At 37.6% G+C, this 26379-nt stretch overlaps 1 protein-coding gene across 7 annotated transcripts in view; it reads left to right on the forward strand.

Annotated features, from left to right (window-relative positions):
• LOC120454707 (protein held out wings) overlaps positions 1-24626 on the forward strand; it is a 37116-nt gene extending 12490 nt beyond the window's left edge. The window contains exons 3-9 of one of the 7 annotated variants that reach the window (XM_039640250.1): positions 8429-8562; positions 14994-15110; positions 16694-16834; positions 17257-17353; positions 17654-17998; positions 18944-21047; positions 23363-24626. In XM_039640250.1, the coding sequence (XP_039496184.1) occupies positions 8429-8562; positions 14994-15110; positions 16694-16834; positions 17257-17353; positions 17654-17998; positions 18944-18978 (869 nt within the window). In that variant the 3' untranslated portion in view covers positions 18979-21047; positions 23363-24626. Of the gene's footprint in view, positions 1-8428; positions 8563-14993; positions 15111-16693; positions 16835-17256; positions 17354-17653; positions 17999-18943; positions 21702-23362 lie in introns of those variants that run through there. The other 6 variants (XM_039640244.1, XM_039640246.1, XM_039640251.1 and 3 more) reach the window with 6 other exon arrangements.
• Positions 24627-26379: the final 1753 nt, after the last annotated feature.

Raw genomic sequence — 26379 nt, forward strand, 5'->3', positions numbered from 1 at the left:
CTAAAAACCCATCCGTAGGAAGCCGCTCTTAATTAATTATTTGGGTGTATTTTTCTTTGGGAACAGGGTCAGGGTGTGGCTTCCTGCTTTGGTTCAAATGCTTTGAGCGCCCTCGTCGTATTCATTCATAATTTGGTCAGATTTTGTTTCCCCTTAAAAGACGAAAAAGAATTTGTTTGGCGAAGAGGAAAAAAAGTGTTTTTAGAAGAGAAGTCTTAAAATTCTGCCATTAAATTAACAAGCTGCAAAAACCGCCTGCAAGTTACAGAATATCTTATGCAGACAGAGTGGAAATAATTGGGTTCACAAGTGTTTGAAACCAGGTTTTGTAACATCCGTTTGGGGACCTCATTTCTACTTTTCCTTTGGCATTTATTTTGAGGCAATTTACGCATTGATTGCATATTTATTTGGTTCGTTTTTGGGGGGCTTTTCACTTGGCCACGTCTACGTGGGGGCATTTTGCTGGAAATTGTGCTCATGGGAACTGATTGATTAGCGGCTAGTTGCTTCGCTCGACTCAATGCCTTCCAGTGACAACTGCAGCACCACCAGCTCGGCCAATACTGCAATGTAGCCATGGCAAAACAAGCGCTGCCAAACATTTACAATGTTTTTTGGCAACGACAAGTTGCAGTTTGCAGTTTGCAGTTTGATTTAACTCGGCTTTTGTTCGCTCTTTTTTTTTTGTCTTATTTTTCGCCAGCTATGTATTTTCTTTTGGCCAGCAATTTTCCAAACTTGTTTGTTTTCTTTGCAAGTGCTGTTGCGGTTGCCCTCGGCTCTCACGAACTAAAGTTGGTCCAGTCCAGCTTGGTTATTACGGCGGACACACATCTAATGAGCCGGACAGCTGTGAAACTGTTTGTTTCTCCCCGTGACTCAATGCACCCGTCATTTTCAGTTGCAGTTTTCCGTGGGACGAACTGAACGGACCAAGTGAATCATTTCTAATCATTGCTGGCATTCTTGGGAATACCTTTAATACGGGTGTTTACGAGTATTATAACTTGTTAAAACATCAATCGATTATTTAAATAGACAGGTTATTAAACCATATTCCTTTTTAAAACGTGATGACAATAGGCAATAGATAACACAAATATGGGGGATTCCCCACAATGTAATTGTGATTGAATATTAAATCCTGTTTACATAAAATTACTCTGAATCATTGAAAGAGATATATAAAGAATGCTTCGAAACGATAAAAGTAGCTGCCAATACGAAACATAAATACCTAAGGGTCTGAAACCTTTTGTTTCTCGTTAATTGTTTGATTGCTGCCGATTGTTTTGACACGTATTTAATGTCGTTGAAGTGTCTGCCATTGGTGATTGACTGTTTGGGCCTGGCCAAGCCCCATTCGCCCATTTGATGCTCTTAACTGATTGTGGCAGCTCTGCAAGCTTAATGTCAGGCTGCAAGGCTGCTTCGCAGTCGGTCGCACAGGTATTTTCTTTCATTGTTGCCCGGGAGGTGGTGAACATGTGAAAAATCGCTGTAATCTGCTGATGATGATGACTTTGTGCCACCCACATGAATGGTGTTCGAGTTTGTGCCCCTAATGCTGTTGACTTGAAGTGGTGCGTGTGTGTGTGTGTCTGTGTGTGTTTGCTTAAGCCAACAACTTTCCATTTTGGCCCATTGTCTCTGAAAAACTGAAAGTTCAAATTGAGCATTTCACTTCCTTTCGATTCAAGCAACCGCTCATTCTCGACTCATCTTCAAGTTTAAGACTCATGAGTAAATTCATGAGGCATTCTGCCGTGACTCTCGCAGCAAGTTCATCAAAAAACCAAAAAAAAAAAAACAAAAAAATGTGAAACAAAGTAGGTCTGTGTGTCTGCGACATGTGAAAAGCCATTTGGCATTGTTATCCCGCCGCATTTTCTTGGATTTTACTCTGACACATTTTCTTTTTGCCACTTGGTGGTTGTCACATGCTGCTTCTCCTCAAAATCTTTGACTCTCTAGAGATTTATGGTGTGGGTGGGGCATTAGTTTTAATACCCTTAGCATGATGACTATGAGTAAGCGACACATTTAGTGTCCATTAAAGTTCGAACGCCTTCTCGTCAGTTACCTAATTAAATGGCAATGGCTACTAAAGTCAGGCAATAAAAAAATACCCAAAAATGTTTGGGCTTATTAACAAAAAATTAGTCACAATCTGACGGCATTGTGTGCGATTAACTAAATAAATACCTTGAGATTGTAATCGCTGCGATTTATTACCAGAACGACTGGCTGACTGGTTCCAGGTGTCGCCCAACATGAGCTGGTAACAGCGTTTTAATTTCGTTTTATTATAATTTCAATTGAATTACCACTGATTTGTGTTTAATACGATAACGACGATCATCTGGCCAAGTGGAATGTTCACACATTTAATCTTCAGCTTCATTGTTATTTGGTTAGCAAACAACTAACTTTTGCGTACCGTCAATCTTCATTTCTCTCGATGGGGTGACTAATAGAAGTTATCGAACCATCTAATAATAGAAAGTACGTTACTTTGCAAATATTCTCCACCCGTCAAATTGAGCCAGCTGTCATATTATTACCATAATATTTATTTGCCTTTTGTTAATAAAGCAAATTACTATATTTATAACCTTACATACGTTTATACATGTATGAACTAAAACCAGAACAGATAATTGTTAACCGCAAAAAGAGCTTTATCGGCGACAAGCCCCAAATTGTATGTTTATTTAAGAGCCAAAAAAGGAAGGCAAAAAAAAAAAACAACACTATTAAGAAAATGCTGCCGAGCTAAAAATGTGGTTTATTTAACTAACAATTTGTATATTATGCGCTGTTATTGTTGGTTTAATGTGCGTTTTATCATTTCTGTATTTATTCAAGTGTTTACCCATTTGCTGGGACGGATTTCGTTGGCCATTTCCCTGAATATCGCAATGCCAGGTGAAGATTTATTCTTGCCGTGATTTTTTTGCCTATTGTGTTTTTCGCGTCGAAAAACCATTGGAAATATTTCACGGTGCATAAATAAACAATTTGCAATGCAAACCATTTGCGGGCGGAATTCAAAGGAAAACATTGGGCGAAAATGTGAACGTGTTAAATTCGTTAATACGTGCATTTAAACATGTTGTCGAGGGAGTCCTTTACGGAATGAAAATGAAAATGCAAATGCATGGGAACTTCACATGAGTTTTCTATTAATATTTAAGCCAATTACAATTGTGCAAGCAAAAGGTAGAGAGCAGGGAAAATTTGTACATTTCGCTTAAGGTCACAAAATAATTTACTTTAACATGTTTGCACAGTGTTCGCTTGTCTGCATTTCATTTCACTTGTTCCCTTTGTGATCAGGAACATTTGTATTTCGATGATTATATGCTCTAAGGAGCACTTGGTCTTTGGCTCCTGGTTTCATCCGATGGTATTTTCATTTCCTCCTCTCAGTTTGTTTTGCTCGCAATTCGTTGACCTATTTTTTACGGGAGCATTTCCATTTTTTTTTTATGTTTGTTTGATGTTTTTCTGTTATGTTTTCAGCCAGCATTAATTGTGTTTTTCTTTGTTTTATTCCGCTTTTAATGGTTGCTGCTGTTGGTGAGTCAACGGAATCGTTTTTATTTATGTATGTTTTTCTTTCCTTCGCGACAACTTTCAACAACTCTTGTTTTCTGCTCTGCGAATGTGGGTTAAAGTCTGCCAGATACAAAATATGGCGCTTGCATATGCAATTTAAATTTATAAAATCATGTTAACAAAACTTTATGGGTCTCTGGGGGGGGGGGGGGGGAAAAAAAAATCTGATGAACCAATTGATATATTAATGTCGTGCCAGAAGTGATACTATAATGGTGGAGACCATGGGACTTTGAGCGTGTGAACCAAGTGGTCACTGACAGTTTTATGATGGTAGAAATTTATTAATAAAAATGCATAAAAAACTGTCATTGCTGTCGCTGGCCTGTATATAGTCATTAATTAAAATGCTGAAAATATATTAAAACACAAAACAAGTAGCAAGACTAACGAATGTTTATTTTTGCCTTGATGCGAAACGATTGGCGTACTGTGCGCGCTATAACATTAAGGTTCATAGATCGATATTGCCATTTATGGATTATTTGCATGAATCAACTATGTAATTATTAATTTATCATATAATTTTAAAATTTGATTTTAGGAAGCAATAACTTCTATTGGTTAATATTATAATTTTTCCCTTCTTTATATCTGCAACCCACTGTTGTTTTAGAAGCCAATGCCTCGAGCAAACCGAACAACCACAAACCGAAAAGATATGCACAAAATATGCAAATGAATTAATGAAATTACTTGAACGCACAATAAACATTATTTTCGGTTTTGCTTTAATGCGAGTATGTACAATGCGAATTTGCGAATGCGCCCAAGGCCAATGGAGTTCATGACGAACAGCAAATAAAAACCATACAATCAAATACATTTTGGCGCTTGCCAAATATGCGGGACCTGGCTTAATTGCAGCCACAGAAGGCACAACAATCGGCCTGAACTGAACCTTAAACGTTTTCGAGCGTTCCGGCCATTTCTGGTGACAATTTGTTAAGACTCCCAGCCCACACACACCACACACACCCATTGCAAAGCGATGGAGGCCGAGACAAAACCCAAACGATCGCAGTTAACATTGTTTTCTTGGCTGAAAAAAAAAAAAAAAAAAAAAAAAAAACACCCACACGCTCATCAGCTGGCAGTCATCTAATTCGTGTGGTATGAATGATTTTGCATTCATAAATTAGCCGCCACACACTCAGATATGTGTCGCACTCAGCCAGTGTACTTATATATACTATATATATAGAGTATATAGTAAAACCCCTCCTGTGCTATCGATTCTCACCTGAAGTCGTGATCCAATGCAAATTGTTCTCGCAGCTTAAAACAATCAATCAGCACCGCTAAGCTGCTGAGCTGAGTGCGGTTTTAATTTGGTTTAGAGGTGTCCGCGCCATCTGTCTGGCATATCTTATTAGATTGACAAGTTTAGGATTCGATAAGTTATATCCTCTTAGTGTGTATTCGCTGCAAACGAGGTTTTCGCTAATGGATAGCTGATCACGGTGTCGAGATATGCTAAGTTTACTCTGGGAAAGAATTGTATTGGTTTTCAGTAATTTGCTACTCACTTCACATTTATTCTATCAGATTGTCATTGGAACTGCACTAAATTGATTACTAAAGACCGTTTGACAAACGAGAATCCAAACTAATGTCGGAATATTTGGTAATAATATGTAAAATATTTTTATTCCGATTCCACATTAATATTCGCCGGTAGTATGTACACATTTTATGCCCTACTTGCTGGCGGACATAAAGAACCCTTGCCAAAAAATCGTGATGCATAAAATTTGACAATTTATTGACGCTCGACTGGCTGTCGTTCGCATTCGTGTTTCGTATTTCGTATTTCGTGTTTCTTGTTTCTTGTTCATCATCAAGTGCAAGAGGCTAAATTTAAAATTCAAATGTTGCAAAATTCGGCAACGAAGCAAAAAGTCGGGAAATCTTATGTTTGGTACGCCCACCTTCAGAAAGGGCGAAATCACCGAGGAATAGGAATCTCTAGATTTCTATACGATTCAATGATGATGTCATGCTGAAACTGAACAGGTCCATCCTTTTTAACCATGCCCCAACCAACCTTCAGTTTTACCCATTTTTATTCTTAGTTGCTTGACTAATAACACTCCATAGTAAGGTTCGCCATAAGTGCTTTTGTGGGGGCTGGCTATAAAAAGAGCGGGGAAAAAATTATACAAAATGATAATAATACTTGAGCACACACGCAAAGCAGTTTGGCTATATTTTTTTTGTATTTTTTTTTTTTTGTTTTTTTCGCCAACCTCTCTAGTTGGGGTGCCAAATTTGGTAGCTCCGTCCCTAGCCATATATAGAGGTCCAGCAGCGAGTTGGCCAAGAGATATGGAGTCATAAGCGCGCGGTGTATGTAAATTATGAGTCGAGTTGCGAACAAGATGCGGAGATTGCCTTAAAAGCACAAACGACTCGACTTGTTAATGAATAAAAAGATCTTTCATTGATAATTATTAGATTGGCACTGCCTGCTCTCGTTCTCCCCGCCCACTCTACTCTACATATGTATGTACATAGATACATATATATGTATAACTCAGTTCTGCCCAGTTATGCCCTAAAATGGCAACAGTTGGCAACAGGTGATTTTGAGACAGGGCTTTAATTATAGAGTCACAGACTCCATGCCAAGCGGCTGACTAAGCTGCTATTAATTAAGCCGCCTGCGCATATGGCAGGGTCTTGATTATTGTAATTTATCTAAATGCCGCTATCAATCCATTCATCTGACTGACTTGTGGCCCCAGAAGTGAATCAGTGACTCCGTCATCGGTTCGGTTCGGTTCGGATCGTATGCAAATGCAATTTTACACCAATTTGGCGCGGCTTATTCATCTAATCTGGCTGCACAATCTTCGTGCCACTGCCACACATCGGTCACGTTGCAGATTGAATAGATGTGGATGCCGATTGACACTCGCTCGATTAAAATTGACAGCTGTCATGATTGCGTTTATGCCAATCGGTTTATATGGCTTAGAATCACCGAAATGATTCTGCTGATGCTGATGATGATGATGTTGCTGCTGCTGATGATGATGATGATGATGATTGTGTGATGATGATGCCACCGATGGAATGCTCTACTTGCGTGTCGCAATAAATTACACGCATATAGCCAAGCAAATGAAAAGCCCTTCTCCAGCTGCTCTTAATTGTGGTCGTGGGGAAAATCTCTTCGCCATCTTCATCAATAATCGAGTCAAGTGTTTGGAGCGACTTTTGTCGGTTCGGCTCGGTTTCTCCGATTCATACATTCTCCATTTTGGCTCTTTTGGCATTTTCTTTATGGGTTCTTTGGCCCGCAATGAACTCTGGAATTGGCCAGCGTTTCTTTTTCGCACCGCGCGGAAAAAAGTAAATTTAAATTTTGTGCAATTTCTTGTCGTCTTCTTTGTCTGCTCAGAGTGCTCAGATTTTTTTTATTTGAAATTTTATTTATGTGGCACACGGTGAAAGCTTCGGGGAAATAAATAAGAAAATAAGCCGGTAGGTGGCTAAATAAAAATATCAAACATAATTAATTTTAATGCCAAAATGAGTTGTTATTCTGTGTGCTGCGTATTCAACAGGTCAAGAAACTTGTACAAGGATTTTCAAAATAGAAGCACTCTTGATTTTAATGTAGGAAAATTGTAGGAATATCTAAATCTAAATAGCTCTTCATTTTAGGTGTTAAAATGTTTGGTTTAGCCAAGAAATGTTTATTCTTAAGATTTCTGATGTCAACAATCACATACAGTGTCAAAGAAATCAGATAAGTGTGTGTCAAAATGTTGGCATTTAGTGAGCGAAGTCAGGCATTTAATTTGATGTCATTTAGTGGCAAATTCTTAAATCATTTCTGTGACATACGATGCAGTCACCTTTCCCCCTTCGCACCCGCTAAAGGCCAACACACCCAGCACAATTACCCACTTTTAGTGACAAATTGTCAAAGCACATGCCAAAAGACAAACAATGCAATTGAGCTTATGCAAAACTAAACAACACCAGCAGCAACAGCAGCAAAATGTTGATCATATCAATTCGAGAGCCCCTGTCAACTGACACAGTTGGGGGATGAAACGCCCCACCAGCCACGGAAAATCAGTTAAAGTGTGAAATGCAGGGGGGCTATAACTAGGAGGCAGGGGGCGTGGCATGTGTGCATGAGCTCAGTTCGAAGGGTTGGGGGGGATCGGTCATCAGTTTGCGATGATGCTAGGCATATGCATATTGTGGCATAATTTGTTTAAATATAAACCAAGTGATTTCATGGATTAACCTAATAAATAAGCTGAAACATCAGTCGATGGACTGTGAAGTGAACACATTCACACGCCGTATTATTGATGCTAATTTAGTAGCTTTTCCACCCAGAGTGGCAAATTAAATGTTGTTTAATACAAGCACTTAGCTGAAATGACAAATTGAGCCCCGCACTCAGTCGCTTGAAGTGGAGGCAAAGAGCCTGCAATTAAAATTATCAACGCTTTGTTTGTTTGCCTTTCAACTGTGTATTATTGCGCTCGGAAATTAATAAACTGTGCTGTAAGAGTGGATTTCATAATGATTAGTAACGATACGTTAAGTATTCGATGGATGGGCAGTTGTCATTAAATTTTTACTTGTGTGGTAGTATTTCAATATAAAAATAATCCTGGCTTATACGGCAGTCTTACAATTTCTGAATACTCAAATGCATACTTTGTATATGAGCTGAACAACTGTAGACTTGCATACTGTCTGCCCAAATTGCTCCTATTTATAAACGCAAATAAACATGTATTAATACGGCATTATCTCTGATTAATCTTTCCAGAAATTGCACGCGTGCGCGCTTCACTGTTCCAGATCAATGGGGTCAAGAAGGAGCCCCTCACCCTGCCCGAACCCGAGGGCTCTGTGGTGACGATGAACGAGAAGGTTTATGTGCCAGTGCGCGAGCATCCAGATGTAAGTGGTCCTAGCATGATAATGATGACGTTAATGATAGCGATAACGATAACGATGATCTAATTTATGGATTCGGGGAGAGCACACGACTTCCGCCAATTAGAATTGACAACGCGTTCGCTGAGCAACTGGGCTACACCGGAAATGGCTTAAAGGTGTGTCAGCTATGTGCCAAGGTGTATCTGTAGCCGTAGCTCTGTATCTGTATCTGTATCTTCTCCGCCGCCAATAGAGTCAGTCATCTGTTAAGTTGTCTTGGCGGCAGAGACAGGCCCACAAAATGCCAAAGAAAAACGCCCCAGCAAAGATGGCAAATGCAAAGCTCTGATGTGCACCCTTCTCCATTAAGTACATTTTCTCTATAAAGCCTGAGCCCCGATACAGATACAGATCGAGCTGCAGATATAGAAGTATACGCGTTTTAAAATGGGTTAGACAAAATCATTGAAGCGTTTTAGGAAGTCGGTTGACGGCGTTCACTCGTTTCATTTGTCGTTTGTAGTTTGTCGTTCATTGTAGGCGTCGGAGCAAGTCGTTCAGGCCAAGCCCTGCCACATTAGAATTTGATTTAATTTTATGCAATTTAAAATGTTACCTTCCCCGCCAGCCCCCGCTCCCTGCCATCGGACATGTATATTTCTTTTGTTTTTCGTCAGTTTTGTTAATTTGGAAATTGTTTGGGCGTAGTTTCGTTTCGTTTCGTTTCTTTTTTCTATTTTTTTTTCTTTTTTTTTATTTATTTATGGCCTAACAGCAGTCGCAGTGGCGGAACTGAGGAAATTTATTTAACTGCATGACACACTTTGCTCTTGATGCTTATGTTTTTAGCTTCGTTTCGTTTTTATCTTTTTTTTTTCTTCCTTTTCGCTTGTGATCCAGATAAATGCATAAATTTAAATAGCATTAATTAGACTCGAAAGCATTTCAGATCGCACTCCATTCCGTTCAATGGTGTGTCCCTACTCATGTGGCTTCTGTTCGACAGCTGTGCAAATAATTTTCTTTGCCAAATGGCGCCAGTTCGGGGAGTTTGGGTGGGGCGATGACCCAAACCAAGTGATGTGGAATTAAACGATTTTTATATCGATTTTGGCACTCCTGAAACTTAACACAAAAACGTTCATTTCGTTGAATTTTAATTGAAACAATTGTGTCTGTTAGAATAATGTGTAGATAGTATTTAACTGAATGTAAGCCATTTCATAAGAAATAAACCCCTTTTCAACGACCATAATTGTGTAATCGCCATTCCCAAGAGTAAACCTTCTTCCGAAATGATTGATCAACATCCAGAGTTGGCTGGTCAAAAGAAGGGATATTTTGCCAATTCACCACCACTTACAAAAGTTAGGGAACCGTTTGCCTCTCCTGACCATCGTAAAAGTTAATTAGACCAAAGTTAAATATATCTTACATGTGGCTGTTAATTAATTACCGCCCGGCCGTTGCATAAAGCAAATATTCTAAATCACAAAAACGTAAAGCCAAGCGAAAAGAAAATAGACAGTCGAACATTAACATAAAATTGGACTTTATTAGGGCTAGACCCAAATGATATGAATATGAATGAGTTGAGTTCGTAAATTAAAAAGAACATGCATAAATTTGTGAAATGAGCAGTGTGCCGACTGAAAAACAAAACTTGTGATGATGATGTTTTCAATATTTTCCAAACGAAAATCTGGCACAAATCTCTGGTTTAAATTTACGACCAGAGGGCCTTAGATTTTTCCGCTTGATTTTTCAATAATTCAGGTGTTTCGATTTGTCTAATTTGAAGGTCCGACGAATGTCGTGTATTTTGTGCGGGCGTTTCGTATTCTTTTTTCTCATTAATCATCCCATTTAATTGCAATCATTTCGCGCAGACAAAAATCTGCAATAACTAAAAATTCGCATAAGAAAATTCCGACATTTTCCTACGTCCGCCAGTCGAATTTCGAAAATGTGTGTTTAAGCAAGACAAATGGCGTTTCGAATAACATGGAAGTGCAACAAGTTCTGGGCAGAATGTTTATTGGTTTGCTGGCTTGCTAGTTTGTTGGTTTGTTTGTGCGCGCCCCGTCATGGGGCATAAATTTCAAGGCATTAGCTCGCAGACACTGCCAGTCGCAAATAATAGCAGTTAATAATTTATAACGCATTCAACAATGTAAATAGAGATTTGTCAGCTGGACAGGCGACAGGCCGACCACAATAATATGCCATGTAAATGGTCAACAATTTGTCAACCCGTTTCCAAATGCAGAGGATATGCCAGCGAAGATATATGCTGAATCTTGTTTCTTTGGACGTGTCCAAAACACACAAATGCAACTTAATTAAAGTCGCCAGCAGTCGCGGCATTAAAACAGTTTACAATTAATTACAGCAAACTGTTAACGCTCCAAGTTTTCTACAGGGGCGAGCATCGGTCCGCCTCTTTCCATTTCCATTCATCTCCAACCATCTCTCGTTCTGCTCGTTGTTCGCTGTCAGCGCTCATTGCTCATACGCCCCGTGGTGTGCCAACCGACATGCGACATGTTGACCCACTGAGGCTGGCCAGCTTCTGATTGATTTCGCTTCGTACAGAACTGAAATTATGTTTGACATTTTATATATTTTCGCAATTTCATTTTCCGATGCTTAAGCTTAAACACATGGAAGAGGGGCAATTAGATGCCATTGGGGGTAAATATTTTCATGATGAGACAACCAACTGTAGAAGAAAATGTTGAGAGCACAGTATATACGAATTTTAGAATCTATTACTTTAAATTGTTCAATTAAATCTTAAAAAAAAAAACACTTTCAAGTGCTGGTAATTATGCTCCAAATTGCCTGTAGCCACGAACATCGCAGCGATATGTTTAGACTTTAATCAATCAATTGTTAATCGATCGCATTGAATTGAGTGAATTATCTTTCCGTTGATTAATGTTGCGGTCACACCCCCACACACACTACATACATACATCTCACATCTGTATACCATTTGACATTCGATTCGCGTTAAGGTCACTCCGCAATTATACGTATCGAACAAGTGGGAAATTGCGACCAAATTTGAGCCAAATTATAAGCCAAGAGCAGCCCATCTCGACATTGTGTTGATGTCTGGCCAAATCACCTTACGCTGTTTTATGTTTTGCTTGTGTGCTTGTTTTTTTTATTGTCTAAGCCGTTAACACAAAAGCCAATTAATCTACAAACTGCAGCAAATTAGTCATAAACATTGAAATGCTAATTACGTGCAATTTTTATGTACATTTTCGGTTGTTCGGTAATTTAATAGGTACAACCCCAAAAGCATAAACAAAGAGAAAAACAAAAAACAACTAACGACCAACGACAACGAAGTGTAGCAAGCATTATATTCAAGTTAAATTTGCTGCCGTTGTTTGTCATGTCAAAGTTTGATTTATTTTTCCGTGTAATAGACGAGCTTTTTGTGCAGCGCAATTATGTGTGCTAAAGTGTCGCTCTCTGTGGATGCATATATTATATATGTATATAGCTAAAGGCCTTATATGTGTACTTACTATATGCATAGTAGTAGCCAAGTCGACTAATCTATTTGATCTATGCCGACCCCTGCCTTGCCTGCTTATGCATTTCTGTTTCCAATTTACTGGCGAGCGAGCGGCTCAAATGAAAAGATTCGTAAAACTCACTGAGTCACACCGGCAACGCGATTAAAATCTGAACACTATTAAGTAGAATGTTCTTCCACTCAGCTCCTGCTAATGAAATATTACAAATATTTCCTTTGTGTGGGTTTTGTTGGTTTTGTTTGGTTTTCGTATCGTATGAAAAGTTTTACGCACAATTGACTGGCCTGTTGTCATGGTCACCATTTGGAAGGGGCCATTTCTTATCACAGCCTCTCGTGTATCTGTGTGTTTGTACTTTCCTTTTCAGCAATTTTCGTTGCCCTGTCTGCTGTGTGTGCGTCGCAATTCGCTTATCAATTGTTTGTACCTTTTGCCGTATTGAAAATTGTTGTACGTATTGTATAAATATAAAATTGTTTCCCTTTGCCCTATCTGAGCCCACAATCTGTAAAATACAGCAGCATCCCCTTCCCCTTCCCCCATATACGTACATGTGTATTCACTATACAACATTTATTTGTACGCTTCACTTGACTACACTCCACTTGACTCGCTTTGCAGCTCCCGTTGCCATCTGTCTTTTGTCTGTTTACTGTGGCACTTTGGATTGAAGTACGCGCGGGCAAAAGGTCCATTCACAATTACACGCCCGAAGCGCAAAGAAAATATAGAAACCATTTTCTGAACCTAAGAAAAAAGAGTATTTCTTTAGGTGTACCGTAAGCGTGACTCCTTTAAAAAGCACGCGTGTCCTTTGAACTGTCTAACAATAGAGAAAAAGGATACCATTATGCTACCGTGAAATTCTAAAAATGCTCATGGGCAACAAGCTTACTCCAATTTATTCAAACAAATTGTACCTAATTAGTATCGCCGTGTGATTTAAGATATATTTTGAATGTCATAAAAAACATGCATATTAATTAAGACACAAGATAATGTCGTCTCCATTACGTTCAAGTGCTACATTCTTAATCTTTATTGCCCCTCTTACGAGTTTTCTTTTTATGGAAAACTGCCACTCTGTTTAAGCTCCGCCACAAACTCTAAAAAAAAAACAAAAGGGGGAAAGGGAAAGCCTTGAAGCGCAATCATTTATAATTTATTTGGCCACTCGTATTTGTTTGGCATTTCTCAATATTTGTAGAGCGCAAGTGGCAGTGCAACGCGGCGTATGTGGAATCTTTTGAGCGCGCTGCATGTGGGGTGGAAAATGGTTTTTAATTTCCGTTTAATGACAAATGGAAGAGGAGATCACTTGTGCAAACATGGAGCTGAGCCAGGGATTTTTAATTAAGCAACTGATACGGCGGCGATAAGTAATGCAAATGTTTTCTTGGCCAGCGTTAATTCATTTTGTGCGCACATATGTCTATATGTTATGTATGTGGTGGCATTGCAGCAACATTTCTTTTTATTTGGTTTTAGCAACTTTCTCGCCATAGTTTGGCCACATTTTGTTTGGTGGACTGCGATGGAGGTTAAATGGTTTTTCGCAAAATTTAATTAAAATTGCCGGAGCCATTAGGCATTAACTGCATTCTTTGCGGCAATTTTCAATTGATTCGATCGCAGCAGTGGCAGTTGCGATTGCCGCTGATGTTGATGCTGCTGCTGCTGCAGTTGCAGTTTCAGTTGCAGATGCAGTCTCTCAGATACAGATACAGATACATTCGTACTGACAGACAACAGCTGCTGCTGCTGCTTCTACTGCTGCTGCTGTTGTTTTCGAGCCACTCTGGCGTTGGTTAACTGTTGCCGACGGCTGTCTGCTGTCGATGATCGCATCGCTGTGCACTTAACATCCCCATATCTCACATCCCATCACATCATCGCATTCGCAATGGGTTTCCAGATGAATGTGGGTGGGTGGGTTACGTTCGTGGCCCAGGGGCGAGACCAGAACTAGTTTAGCCAGCAATTTACAATAACTCAAATGGAAATGCTTTTGATCTGGCCAATAAATCTAATTTATCGGCTAGCCTGCGGTCCGGCTTGGTTGTTGCAATCTAACCAAAGTATATGATAATTGGGCGCCACGGCGGCAGCTTACGGTTGGGGTCACCACATCGATGATTTGGGATTGGGCATGGAAAACGTTGTTGGCCAACATGCCAGGCACGTCCATCATCACCGACAAGCGCGTCAAACAATTTTTGCACGCTCCGCTAATAGTTTAAGCAAAATTCTTTTGAATGTCGCCGCCTGTGCTACACAGAAAACAATTTGTTAACATTAAATTAAATTTCAAACTTCACAAACCATATGATTTTGGATATTCAACCTAACCTAAGGAGTAATCTTCAGTAATATTCCTTAAATTCCGGTTAATTTCCCAACTCTTGACCCCAATTATTGACAAGATAAAATTTTTGAGTTACTAACTGACTGACTGCACTTGGCTATATGCACAAAGAGCTTTTAAGTCTATCGGGCTGATTGGTGATTGGTTTATCGTGCCAAATTCAGGCGTGTCGCCGCGGGTCATATTACGTTCGTTTGCCCATTTTGCCCATTGTTGTGTCCAAATGCCGTGGATTGTGGGTGACTCCAGCCTTCAACGAACCGAATCTGACCAGCGTCATACGCTTTAATAACTTTGACTTTGAGCGGATCTGGCCGCCTGGCATTTATGCATCCTGAGTCACGAGCCGATCTAATGCGTTTTAAATTTGCCAAAAAAAAAAGGAAGAAAAAAAAAGAAACCAGAAACGTTGAACTTTAGACCCAAGTTAGTCAGTTAATTAGATCGTCGTATGTTGATTCGCTAATGATTTCCTCTAATTTCGCCCGTCTAATTTATATCTCCTCTCCACAATTTCATTTTCATTCCAGTTCAACTTTGTCGGCCGCATTTTGGGACCCCGTGGCATGACCGCCAAGCAATTGGAGCAGGAGACCGGCTGCAAGATCATGGTCCGAGGCAAGGGCTCCATGCGCGACAAGAAGAAGGTGAGTGAGTGCATCGCTCGATCGAATGGCTTCCGAATGGATTCCAAATGATTTGGCAGGAAACGGGGCATTACTGCAGACACACACATTTCAGTGCACATTCCAAAGACGAGCACTTCAATTTCATTTTTAATTATCATAAATAGTGCTCGCGAATATGAAAATTCAGTTGACAGTCGCCGCTTTCCGTGCCAAATAGGAATTAGTTGTCATTATGAGGCGAAAAATATGCCCCTGTTTTGTGTGTTTGAGTTGTTAATTCTGGCTATGATTAGCACATGGTTGATTTCCGTAAAGTAATTAGCTAAAAACTTTTAATTAGGCGAGCTTTCAACAGTATATATGATTAATTTGTATTTTCTTTAACTAAGCTAGCATAAAAATCATTAAGATTAACTTGAAAACCAAACGTAAGATAGCAAATTGTGGAAATTATTTTCCTATATACCTATACTTATTTGGGTGTCTTGTCACTCAAAATGCGCTGATGATTTAATTTCCCCAGACGAAAAATGCCAGTGAAATGCGGAGGAGAGAAAGAAAAATGAATCAAGTGTCTCGAGACGATTAAATGTATTTTTGTAATTCATAAATGTGGCGGACCAAAATGAGCGGCGAGTTTTTCAAATTCACAATTTTCATGCAATATTTTGATAATTTAGCAGAAATGAATGAGAGGACTCCCACACAAAATGTCTGACTCATCGCCAACCGAAAGATGTGCGCCTGCGACACAAGTGAAAGCCGAAAGAATAGAAATGTTCTGTTTACTTGCATTTTGCAGATAGAAATAGACCTGACAGCCAGAAAAAAAATTAGTCACAGTGCATGGTTTTTGTGAGGTGAGAACGAGCCCTCTTTATATTTGCTCAGGTTTTGCTGTGTTTTTCTTCTGCTTGGCCACTCATTCGAAGTGGCCAACGAATAAAGGTCGTTCTTCTCGATTTCTGATGACAAAACTTTGTCCGGCACTCGTACAGTGACCAACTTGACAGTTGTTAATTTGACGTGGAATTAGCACTGGACGACTTCAAAAGAATTTCTATCCAATTTGATCCTAATTGATTATACATTGTGGCTCACAAGCTGTGTTACAGGAGGAGAGGCAAAAGTATTTATTGTACTCGTAGTTCAAGCACGTTCGCCACAACTCTTCTTGCCACAAGTAATACCATCACTGAAATGAAAAATGGCAATAATGTTTTAAGTGTGTCGGAATTCGCCCACTATTAATTGTTCCGCGCCCATTAGCACAGTTTCGAATAAATTCGCATTTTGTTGTTCGCAGTTTTGAATATTTTACATATCGAAAAGAAATTCGCATTTTGTTGTTTTGAATATTTTACATATCGGAAGAAGGTGAAGCGATTGAATCACTGAGCAAACCAAAGAATAATTTTCAATTTTAAAATTTTGTAGCTGTATTCTTTGCAATGTATGATCAGAAAACACAATGTGAAAAATTAAGATACTTTTCTTTTAAGAAGGCCATTCGCTTCGCCTAGGTATTTAGGTAGACATTCATATACAAAGTATTTCACAAATGTGCGTACATCCTAAAGCTTTGCGTTCCCCATTTCCAGGAGGACGCCAACCGTGGCAAGCCCAACTGGGAGCATCTGTCCGATGACCTGCATGTCCTGATAACCGTCGAGGACACCGAGAACCGTGCCACAGTAAAGTTGGCCCAGGCCGTAGCCGAAGTACAGAAGTTGCTCGTGCCGGTAAGTGTTTGTCGAGGAGAGGTCTTAACAAAACCTCAAAGAGAAAAAAAAGAGAGCCCTTCAGAAAGGCCAAAAAGTAAACTGATATTTGCCTAATTTAAAGTTCATAATGCGCCCGCGATAGAGCTTAAAGTAAAAAGTGAGAATAAACAAGAGACAATTAAATCGAATGCGTGTTGCCTATCCCTTGCCAACTCCTTTTTCTATGTTAAATCAATAATAAATTAAATGATTTATCAGCTAAACTGAATTGAATGTTAACCAATATAATTAATAATGAATTTTCTTGTATTATTTTCCATTCTCTCTACCAACAACACCTAATCTGCTTTAATGTATTCCGTTTAATACATTAAACCCCCCAAAACAAAACCAAAACAAAAACCAAAACCAAAAACACAAACATACACTCGTACTAACAGCAAGCCGAAGGCGAAGATGAGCTAAAGAAACGTCAACTTATGGAATTGGCGATTATTAATGGCACTTATAGGGACACAACAGCGAAATCTGTCGCAGGTATGTCAACCAAAAGCCTCTCTCTCTCTCTCTCTCTATTTATAAAGTATCCATCTAAAACCAACCATATAACCTAACCCAATCTCCACTCAGACACAGAGCTAAAAAGTAAAAAAGAATCAAAGCAAATCAAACACTAAAGATATAACCAACGTTAACTAGCAGCTAAAATCGAATGAGCGAGGATCCTAACCATTAACGATTTTGCAAAACTGAACCGTTAACGAAACCAAACTGATTCAAATTCGATTTTACATTTTTCTGTTTATTTTGTATTTGATTTATGTGTTCGACGACCAGCTTTCTCATGCGTTGGCTCTGCTTCTTATCTGTATCCCGCAGTGTGCGATGAGGAGTGGCGCCGCCTGGTGGCCGCCTCCGATAGCCGCCTGCTGACGTCCACCGGCCTGCCCGGCCTTGCCGCCCAGATCCGTGCCCCCGCCGCCGCCCCGCTGGGCGCCCCATTGATACTGAATCCCCGGATGACCGTCCCCACAACGGCGGCCAGCATATTGTCCGCCCAGGCAGCTCCGACAGCCGCCTTCGACCAGACCGGCCATGGAATGATCTTCGCACCGTACGATTATGCGAACTACGCCGCCCTAGCCGGCAATCCTCTGCTCACGGAATATGCTGATCATAGCGGTGGGTTGTTTGCCAGATAATCACATACATATCTCTCACATATCTGAATCACTCTGTTCCATTGCTATCTCTATATCGATTTATGATTTATGCTCATACTACATACTCGTACACACAACCAACCATCCAACACAAAAGTCCCAAGATAAAAACACTAAGCGAATCATTCATCAAACTAGGCAGAAGTTAGTCGTCTAAGAAGATATGTAGCCACATGAATCGAGGGTTTAGATGCGAGTTAAATTGCGAGCAATAATAATAGCAGCTAATCGCCAGAAAAGCACACACACACACACACACACACACACCATTTAACACACACTAGAAATACAATGTACACGTTGCGCATACGCCCGGTAGGTTTGTTTTCCCACTTAACACATTAACCAAGTGCAATCGATTGAGTTTGCTATGACAGCCCAGCACGGACGTCAGGCTCCAGCATATAGAATAATTTAAATATATATATATTTTTTTTTAACTATTGTTTTGTCTTGTTTATTTGTCATGTAAAAGATTTAGATTTGGCATTTAATTATTAGGAGCTTGCATTTATTTTTAGTTGTCACCTAGCAGGCTACAGTTTGGACTTGCTGCAGAGTATGAAGTTGTTTATGTTCTTCATCGTACAATTTACAAACAGAATTCCAATTTAATTGGCCTTGCGGATTGTTGATAAAGATAAAGAATATTTACAGAACATAAAGCAGCATGTTCAGTCTTTCTGTATTCTACATGAATATCTAACACAATTCTTATTTTCGTTCAGTGCCATAAAGTATGCAATGAGATTTTTTTCACGCTTCTTAACCTTGCTTTCCTTTAAGAAATCACAACAATACTGATATGCTAACCAAAGCTAACAGAATTAAACAATACCTTCATTATTATTTATCCAAAGTCTATTTTATCTTATATATTTGTTATAAACATAAATATTTGCAGTTGGTCGATATATGCATGCCGGCTCCGTCTTTTGAACTTCTTTTTCTCACTCTCTATTATTTTTCCCTTGAACAAAAAGCAACAAAAACAGAGAACGATTTGTAGAGGAAAACCCCACATAAAATGTTTAGCTTAAAGTTATGAAGTTACAGTCACACACAAACTGAAACAGAAATATACACACGCACATAAATGTATAGACTGTATATATTTTTAAAATTATATATTTACCTAGAGACAAAAACCATAAGAGTAAAACGGCACATCAAACAGGAAAACAGAAATACTCAAGAAAATACAAGCAAAGAATTAAACTACATCAACAATTATTGCTCGACAATGAATTTGCTTTTTTATGTTGTTTATTAGATTTTAGGCCGCAATGCAACACATTTCTGCAATATGCAATATTGGCAAAAATAAGTGATTTTTAGGCCCTTAAATTGTAGTTGCTTTAATTTTAACTATAAAACTATAACCTACATATATGATTTTCCACCCGAAACATTTTTATATGAGTATATTCTAGTTGAGAACAACAACAACGGCGGCATCCAAAGCAAGTTGTTGATTTTCGTTTTTTGGAACCCATGAGTATTCAAATTAAAGAGGGCTAAACTTTATCATTTTCTCTTCTGATTAATAACCCTGTTTTAGTTTTTTTTTTTAATTGTGGTATGAGGGTCGAGTCGTAAGTGCAATCTAGTTAAGTGTCTGTTTTTTATGTAGTTTATGTAGTGAGTGTTGCGATGGGGGGACAGTATTTATGCACAAATGTACCTAACGAAGAGCGAAAAGGAAACCGTTTCAATTTTTCCAGCCAGTGCCATTTCTCGTCAAAACCGTATACTTTGAACAGAATTGCAGAAAAGCTTTTTTTTATATATATACACATATATTTAAATATATAACTCTTAGTGGAAAGGAGCCTTGAATCAAGTTGGTGCTTAAATAATAACTTCAGTTAGTTCTAAGATTAGTCGAGGCTCAAAGGCAGCCGTCCAAGAACATAAACCAGAAACCAGAAACCATTATCCAGAATCAATTGAATGCACGACTAGTCAGCAAGCTGGAGGAACAAAATGCAATATATGATTCGGGAGAATAATCATTTCTAGAACATCTAGCAGTGAACTCGAGACGAATTACCTAGGCTAGCGGCTTGAAAATCACTTATTTTGCAGCCAAATCAAATAAAAAAAAAAAGAAAATACAAAAAAAATTTAAATCAGATCAGATCAAATATCGAATACACAGCGCATATATAAACGACTCATTCCAAAGAAGCAGAGAATTTAAATGTTACAAAGTTAAAAAAGAATACAGATTACGAAAAACAGGTCGATAATTCCCCCTCAGTTGGCAATTGGCTTCCAGCAAAGGCAGCACAGCTTCAGTTTTGAGCAAGCAAATGGTAGATGTAAGGACGATGTATGCAATATGCAATATCTATTAGACCTAAGTTGTACCCTGTAGCGATGATGTTCACATCTATATTTATACATATGCAATCTATATGCAAACCTATATGCAAACCCATATCTACATGTATCGTATCGTATATTTTAGTAGGCGCCATTAAGCAGCAGCGTCGTTTGGCGACTAACCGCGAGCATCCCTATCAGCGAGCAACGGTCGGAGTGCCAGCCAAGCCGGCGGGTTTCATCGAGATACAGTAAATACTAAATACAATGCAGAGTGAATCTCGAGATAAGCGAAGCTTTGCACTATAACTCAGAATGTAACACTTTAAAATCACAACATCATATCAGCGAAAGCAAAACGAAACAAACTTTTAATCAATAATGTACGAAAAAGAACAGAAACCCTTTTATGAACAACGGAAATCGAACGATTGTGTTTGCCTGACCCCACATTTGATTGCGTTCACCAGGCGACCGAGCGATCACTTTAGTTCAATTATTTTAAAATTTTTTGCTATTTATTTTGATACAAATGCTGCTCATAACTGAACATCCGCACCTCCCCCGCAAATCCACACTGTATATCCGATGAAACCTGGCCGGAAACGTTGGCCTGGCCTGGCCGCTCTGCCCTGATAATGGGTTCTGAAAAAGAATTTTCAAGCGCACCGCCTCCACAGGTTAGTTGTGTTTCTACTCCTTTATTTATTTTATCAAACTATTATTTTCTTTATGTGTTATCTTATACTCGGAATAAAATGCAAATGAGCGCCAGAACGCTGTGCATTTTATTTCGATTGCGAGTTTTGAAACAACAAACAAAACAAAGTTTTGATAAAAAACAAAAGTACAGACACATGCAAAATCTATCAGTACATTTTTAAGCTGAAGATGAAGAGTTTATTATCATTTGATACGAGTATAATTATACACAAATTTTTATATTAGTTTTCCTTTGTTTTCACGTTGACTTGTGCCTTTGATGTTTTACATACAATCAAGAGATAAAAGAAAAAGTTAGAAACAAAAAACAAACAAAAAAAATGAACATTTTAGTAGATTTTATTTGTATTACTGTTGGATAAGCCATATACCCTATTTAAAAAACGCTCTTTACGAGATATGAATTTTACATGTGTATCTTAGGCCTAAGTCCCCTGTTTAGTCGTTTAAGAATATATGATTATTTTGTATTATGCGTTCGAATGTAAATGTTGCAATTGAACCGAAAGTGTACCACAAAGAAATAAAGATCAATGATTTTTGTTGAAGTAAAAACAGAAACCTTCAAAAAAAAAAAAAAAATGAACACAACAAAAACAAAGAAAACAAAATCCTTACCAAGTCTTATGATTCTTTATTGTTCCACAAACTTGACTTCTTTCAGAATTCTCCTCTAAAAGAAATTGAAACCAATATCTAACGCTTTCCAAACTTAACACCCAACGAATAAATAATGATATCTATTTCTCGTATTCAGTCGTCACACATAACTCATTGATCAGATATATTAATAAACACTTCACTTTGTTTGTTTGCAACTCTAGTGACTAAGACAACTTAACTATAGAAACCAGACACAACCACATTTATACATAAAACCCTCACCCACACACACGTCCTTCGGGCATAACTCTATGCTTACCATCCACCCACTCCTCGATTGATCATTAATCCCACCAACGCAACCGACAACCAGACCAACCAATCAAACAAAATACCAACCACAAGTGCTATGGCATATGCAATATAACTTATGTATCCTATGAAGCGTGTATCTGCATATCTGATACGCGTATCTATGTGTACTTACCACACTTAATCTTTAAGCTTATGGGTTGCGGATTTTTCTGTCTATGAATAATTGATCTCTAGACTAGTTAGTTATCTACATAACTTGTATAACTCCAAACCTCATGAAATTGCATTGGCATCTGCTTTATAATACAAAAAAAAAAACAAAATAATATATTGAAAGGAATTCAATTCTTTTAGTACCTGTTACATTATCCACAATAATCAGTAAGTTCGTTTTTATAAAAAGAGTCAATTACTTTAAAAAATTTACTTACAAAAAAAAACTATATTTTTCAAAAGGAAAAACTGACAGCATTTTTGTAAAATTAAATACGTAAATAACGCTTACTTATAACTATTTTATTTGTGCCTTTGTGAAAGCAATATACTCAAAAAGGAACCCAATCTGACAATCTGACTTGAAAGCTTATGCGCCTGCAATTTTGTGTAATCTTTTTGTTTACTTTAGTTTTCCCCTAAATATTATGTGGTAAATATAAAACTAGCATATTAAAACCATTAAACGGTACAAACATTTATTTATTAGCAAACAATACCCAAAAATTGTGATGTAATACTATTGCTAATTAAAACTAACCAAAGGCCAAGTTAACCAAAAACAAACAAATGAAATCTAGCAAAAGATTAATCGAAAATGGAAAAAAAACGATCGTGTTCTTGTAAATTTAAAACAAAGAACAAATTTAATAACCACAAAATGTTGCATCAAATAACGTCTGAAAACACAAAAACATTTGCACTATCTAAAATTTCTATAAAATAATTTAATATCCTGTCAATGAAACTCTAATGATAATAATGTATGTGTTTGTCTTTATTAAAGTCAAAAAATGTTGACCGCATCTTATGATTTGCGGATGGCATTCAGCAAAAAGTTACTAAACATTGAATCAACAACTTTTGTAATAAGCATGTTTTTTGTGTGAGACCCACTGATTGTGTAAATCCTAAAATAGATGTGTGGTAACTTTTTGCGATCGTAACTCGCTTAACCTAGGATTATTACATAAAAAACTAACTGCTAACCATAAAATATTAATCGAAACTCTATTTCCACTTCTATGAATCTCTCTCTTTTCATGCTAACTAAACCAATCCAAACAACAATAACTGACATATACTCACAAACGTTTATCTAAAAAAAAAACGAAAATATATACATATATATTTCCAAAAGATATATAAATATTGCAATAAAAAATCCAACGGAAACTAAACCAATATCCTAAACACACTACCAATCCGCTCCTACATCCGCCATGAACCATGAATCCATCGACTGCCCTAGATGAGCACGGAATCAGAGCAGCAGCAGCATCCCAGCCATCCCAGCCATACCAGCCATACCAGCAATCCCAGCCAGGCCGAAAGCAGAGCCAAGTGTGTGTTGTGAATGTGCTTACTTGAAGCTAACAAAATACAAAAACAAAACAAAAAACCGTAACTAAAAGCCAGAAATCTGAGCCAACACATGTCACTTACACAACTACTAAAACACTGAAACCCGAACTCTGAACTCTGAACTTATTTGCCACATGAGCAGCAGATGCAGCACATTCAACACCTGCAGCAGCACAACAGCAAAAGCATCAGCAAAAGCAACAGCAACAGCAAAAGAACAGCAGCAACATCAGTATGTATTGAATCTTGTGGCCATTAAACTGTTACGTTTTGCCCGAAACAAAACAAGGCAATTAAGCAAACAATTGATAAGAGAATCAAACATAGAGCTTAGTTTAATTATCATAATCTAAAGGAAAATACAAGTTAGTTCTTAGTGTAAAAGTTCAACGAACAAAAACATACTTAATGCAAACATATACATATATTTTATATATTTAAATATATATACATCCAAATGCATATACAAGTCTGTATATAATAACCCCCAAAAAACAACCCCTAACAACAAAAAACTAAGTAAAATCATGTTAACGGAATCTCATCCAAGAAACTCTACTCAACCAAACAAAATGTTTTAATTTTTTTAAAGATCCGCCCTTTTAACTCAAATTGCAAATATGAATCTTTAACATTTTTCATTGTTTCATCCTTTAAAGGATTGTGCAAGAAGTCTATTCAAATCCTTATTGTGTCGGATATAGATCTTCACCCCTCGATTAAGCATAATCTATTTTTGTTAAACTGACGCTAATTCTTGTTAATGAAGTATTTTTTGATTATGTTATTGCATATCTATATTTTATGTATAGATTTCGTACCCCACTTCAAATTGATTGTGTGAAAAGTAAGTGGGGGCGAAACAGAAACCACATATTAAACACATTTAACAGCCATATTTAGTTAATGAAACAAACATATATTATGATAATAGCATCAAGCATTCATAATGTACAACTAAACGCTAAACTTAAATTATTTTTAATATTTTAAAGCTAATGTATTATATGCAGAAATAAACACAAACTTACTTTTTTAAACGACTAATTGTTCTTTGAAAGCGATGGCCACAACAAAAAAGAATTCTTTAATTTAAAATAAATATCACGCCGCCAGTCATGGCAAAAATGTAACTATTCTGTAATAGTTAATGAAATAAAAGAAATGCAGAAAAATTAGCACAGAACAAAACTAGAAAGCGAAAGTAAATTGCATTTAATTTATGGTACAAAGCAAGAAACGCAAAGTTGTTGCAAACTTTATTTTAAATTAAAGAATTTGCATTAAATTTTTGTTGAGAAAAGGCAATCTTATCAATATGTGCCTTAAACAAGTTGTATAATTGGCACATAATCAAAATAAAAATTAAATTTAAAACAAATAAAAAGTATACAGAAACTCTGTTGAAATTATTCTGCGAAATGTGAGACTTATACTCAGCAACAAAACGATGTTCAACCGCGTGGGAGTTGACTAATCTTTTAATGTTAATAAATCATAATCATAATGTATAACTTTTATTGATAATGACGGCAATCGTGCAATCGTAGCAAACCTTGCTTATGATGAGTTCAGAATTAATTTTAACACGATGAAAATATAATTCTTTCGATAATTGAATAACAAAAGGTAGACGAATCGTCTAGTTTTATTCGCATTACATTATTCGTATGCTGTGCCCCCAACATCGCATTAAAAACATAATTCATCTCCATTGCCAGCATTGTATAATTTTAGCTTCATAATTTGAGAAGGAAATCATTAATTTTTTATGAAGTAATCCATATGTTCAAAACCTAATAATATATATATATATATAAAAAAAATGCACATGTAATTAAATGCATATGTACAAGTGTATGCACATATGTACGATTATGTATAACTTTTTGCATAAATAAATGTTTATAAAAAAAATTATTGATGTTTCTGTTGATTTAACATTTTAAAGCGTGTGCTTGTTAAAGTGAGTGTGGCGGAAAATTCAAATTGTTTTCATTTCGACGTGCTCAAACAAAATAATGTCCTTTTAATGCCGAATACAGAAAGCTTTTCGCATTCACAACATGATTTTTATCGGAAACCATCAAACAATATGATTCGATTCGCATTAATTACATTATTTTCGAAAGTTTTGCATGCTGAATAATTAAAGTCCAGTGCTTTTTGGGTGCCTGTTGCTCGTTGGCCCAGTAACTTATTGACATTGACTGATTTAAGTGTGTGAAAGCTAGCGGCATATGAATAAAATATTGCGGCAGATTTAAATGAATGCTTAGTATTGGCATACACTTAAAGAGACTATTCAAAGGTCCTTTAATAAAGAGTAGCACTTTATGAGAACTCCAATTCAGCTGTTGGCTTATATCATAAGAAGTTCAACGTAAAGTAAGGCAATGAATTTAAATTTCAATGAAAACAAATATCAAAGGAAGCGTGTCATAAGTCCAAAGCTCTAATTATACATCCTACTGTGTGGATGTGGGACTAAGAGAAGCCGTATTCGATTTTTTTATTGTACTTGCCGAATTCAAAACAATACGAAACCTGGCCTTGGCATCCCATTTCTGTATATTCCAATTGTGAAATACTACACCCGAAGGAGAACTTAATTAACTTAAAACCAGTGTGCATTGTGTGGCCGGGTATGCCAACGCATCCAGCAACGATTCGGGACAATCAATCACTTAAACTCATCCTGAGGGGAGCACTGCCACTTCCATCCACACCTGGCATCGGTGAAGCGGACGCTAATTTATGCCGAGCTCCATCTCATCTGTGGCGGTGGGTCTG

This window comes from Drosophila santomea, chromosome 3R, assembly GCF_016746245.2.
Source record: "Drosophila santomea strain STO CAGO 1482 chromosome 3R, Prin_Dsan_1.1, whole genome shotgun sequence".
Classification (NCBI taxonomy): domain Eukaryota; kingdom Metazoa; phylum Arthropoda; class Insecta; order Diptera; family Drosophilidae; genus Drosophila; species Drosophila santomea.